We start from the raw sequence: 2,666 nt of genomic DNA on the forward strand, positions 1-2,666 counted from the left end.
CCCACGCATGGCAGCTTATCACGAACATGTGGATATACGAGTGGACTATCATCGAAAAGTAGGCTATCGTTCTCGTGGCGTCATCACTGGCATGTGCTCACCGGAGCCGACAATCATGACGGATGCGGGAATCTCGAGACTTGAAGAGAGACTGAGGCTTTGATAGATACGATCCAAATTTCCTCCTTCGGGTAGCGGCATGGTGAATTGCTTGGATCCTGCGAATAGCCGTTCAGGCTCGCGAGGTTAGGCATTGGCCTTGGCTGAAAAGTACTTTGGTGTTGAATGGTTCAAGTTCAAAGTGACCTGCCTCATCAGGATGATCTAGCACTTTTCGATTATCATGCAAAAGGCAGGCGACCCAGAGTGGCATCCATGTCTTTGTAGCATTTCCCGGAGTGCGGGCTCCTGTTGGAACATGGTGCCGGCCTAGGGTTGCATTGAGAGAAAAAGCTGTTGTCTAAAATGAGATGGAGATTGGATGTTCTGATCCTGATCATAGTCCAGTAGGAATGACAGAGAGTGTCCAGTATGAACGCCGCAGGAGGGACTTTTCGCACCACCACGCAGCACTCACTCCGAAGCACGAAACGGGCTGCATCGCAACAGAAGAGCGTCACTCAATAGTATCTTGTTGGGAGGAGTGACTTAGTCCCAAGCCTAGTAACCGAATTGGCCACTGCTACAATGCCTGGCATGAATCACCGGAAACATCATCCTACATGTTGTAGAAGAGCGCGCTATCGTTGAATGAACCCGTAGTTCGAGATCCAGGCCACCGACATCAGAGATATAAGATGATGGCTAGACGACTCACCACTGCCATCTCCAGAAAGCGTTCGTCATCCCTCAAACAACAGCAGCAGGTTGGAGGCGATGGCGAAGGCAACCCCGAGATCCCACCCTTCGAAGTCGCTGCTCGGATCGAGACCGCGTGTGAGAAAGGCGTGAGTCAACCCCCGTGTGCTATCAAGACAGTATATTGATTCGGGAACAGTGCGATGTGACTGGAACAGTAGGTCGTAACTTCTTCTCGATCGACAACCCGTGCAGCTGTGACGAGGCTTTGGATGTCAGTATCCCTTTGTTGGCATCTCTCGCCACAGCTCGGGGCTGATTCTTCGGGAAGCACTCGTGGGACGAGGCGTCGGGGGAGCTTCACGTCAACAGCGCAGGTGATCGCGTGGCCCATTGTAATCAAGTCGAATCTTCGGTGTCCAGGTGCAGCTTTGGCGCTCAGGGAGGTATCAACTGCGCTGTTTCGCGTGACTGGAACTGCTACAGTTGATGCTGCTGAAGGCTTTCTGTTAGGCCTGAGCATTGGTGCCCTGGTGGACGACTGGATGTAGTAACAGTACAGATCCCACTGCTGTTGCCATACTGTATACTGTACACAAGTTCTGTAGACAATTTCTCGAATATGACACATGTCAAGCACGTGCTGTGCTCGGATCACACATTTACCACAAGGTCGATTTTATATGCAAAAACTTTTTGGGGGCATCACGTTTGGCATACGTCCCCCAGCATAATCAACAGCACACCGTCAAAAACAAAACAAGTGCTCCGAGGCGGATTCGAACTGCCGTCAATGCAGTATTGTAGTAAGAACCACAATGCATCATCCTAACCAACTAGACGATCGAAGCTATGATGGTGGGCGGCCCGAACTGGTGGGGTCATGTTGCTCGAGTTGTGGAGTGGAGCGACAAATTCCTGCCCTACAGTGGAGGCGACCGATGCCGCATCTGGCACCCAGTCGACCGACGATTGTTTGTCGAGATGGATACCAATAGGGGTGAGCAAGTCATGTCGACATGGCATCCGTTAACCTGCGAACGAGATCGAGATCTGGATGCTGACAGATTGGAGATGGAGAATCCCGCCCATCCTCGAGAGTCTTGCTAAAATGAAAACATGATTCAATTAAACATTACTACTGGAATTTCCAATCAGTGCTTTCAAAATGGAAGACCTCTAGGACGAGTGCCGACTCCCGCCTGTCTCATCCGTTCTTGATCCTCGCTTCCAGCTCCTGAGACAACGAATACACTACACATGCCACAGGCGGAAGAGAAACCTCGGCGCCAACCATGACACGCCATACCTCGACCGCGGTGCCGGAGCCACGAGCCGCTCCGTCTCTGAGTCGAATATCTTCCAGCTGCGAAGCATCCACATGCTCAAGGCGCCGGCGACGAACATGAAGGCGACAAAGACCTGCGCCGAAGTGAAGTCCTTGCCGTCCGACCCAACCGACATTTCAATGGCGGCGACCTCGGCAAAAGTCGTGGGCAGCACCATGGACAGGCAGACGACGCCAAAGGTGCCGGCCATCTTCTTCATGCCGACAACCTCGACAAGCACGGGCGTGATGGTGCCCCAGAAAGTGCCACACGTGGCGCCGGCGAGAACGGCGAACGCGCCCAGTAGCGCGAAGCCCTGTGCGGGGATCCACAGCGCGAAACAGAAGACGGCGCACAGGGCCGTCATGAGCATGGCCATGTTGATCCTGCCGACGGTGTCGCTGAAGTAGCCGACGAGGGGGCGGCCCGAGGCCGAGGCCGAGGTTGAGCAGTGCGTTGCGATGGAACCCTGGGTGGGCGTCATGCCCACGACGCAGCGTAGCTGGGCAGCGAGTATAGGAGACTATGTAGCCGAGCTCG

General features: G+C 53.9%; 1 protein-coding gene and 1 non-coding gene across 2 annotated transcripts in view; both read right to left on the reverse strand.

Moving 5' to 3' along the window:
- Positions 1–1,562: 1,562 nt before the first annotated feature.
- On the reverse strand, positions 1,563–1,649 carry VDBG_15170. The gene has a single exon. It is a non-coding gene; the product is annotated as a tRNA-His (tRNA).
- A 403-nt stretch (positions 1,650–2,052) lies between these two features.
- VDBG_07752 (conserved hypothetical protein) overlaps positions 2,053–2,666 on the reverse strand; it is a gene marked incomplete at both ends in the record, with an annotated part of 1,440 nt that continues 826 nt past the window's right edge. Inside the window, one exon of the mRNA XM_003002247.1 lies at positions 2,053–2,628. Within this exon, the coding sequence (XP_003002293.1) occupies positions 2,053–2,628 (576 nt within the window). The remainder of the gene's footprint in view (positions 2,629–2,666) is intronic.

This window comes from Verticillium alfalfae, genomic scaffold, assembly GCF_000150825.1.
Source record: "Verticillium alfalfae VaMs.102 supercont1.10 genomic scaffold, whole genome shotgun sequence".
In the NCBI taxonomy this organism is placed as follows: Eukaryota; Fungi; Ascomycota; class Sordariomycetes; order Glomerellales; family Plectosphaerellaceae; genus Verticillium; species Verticillium alfalfae.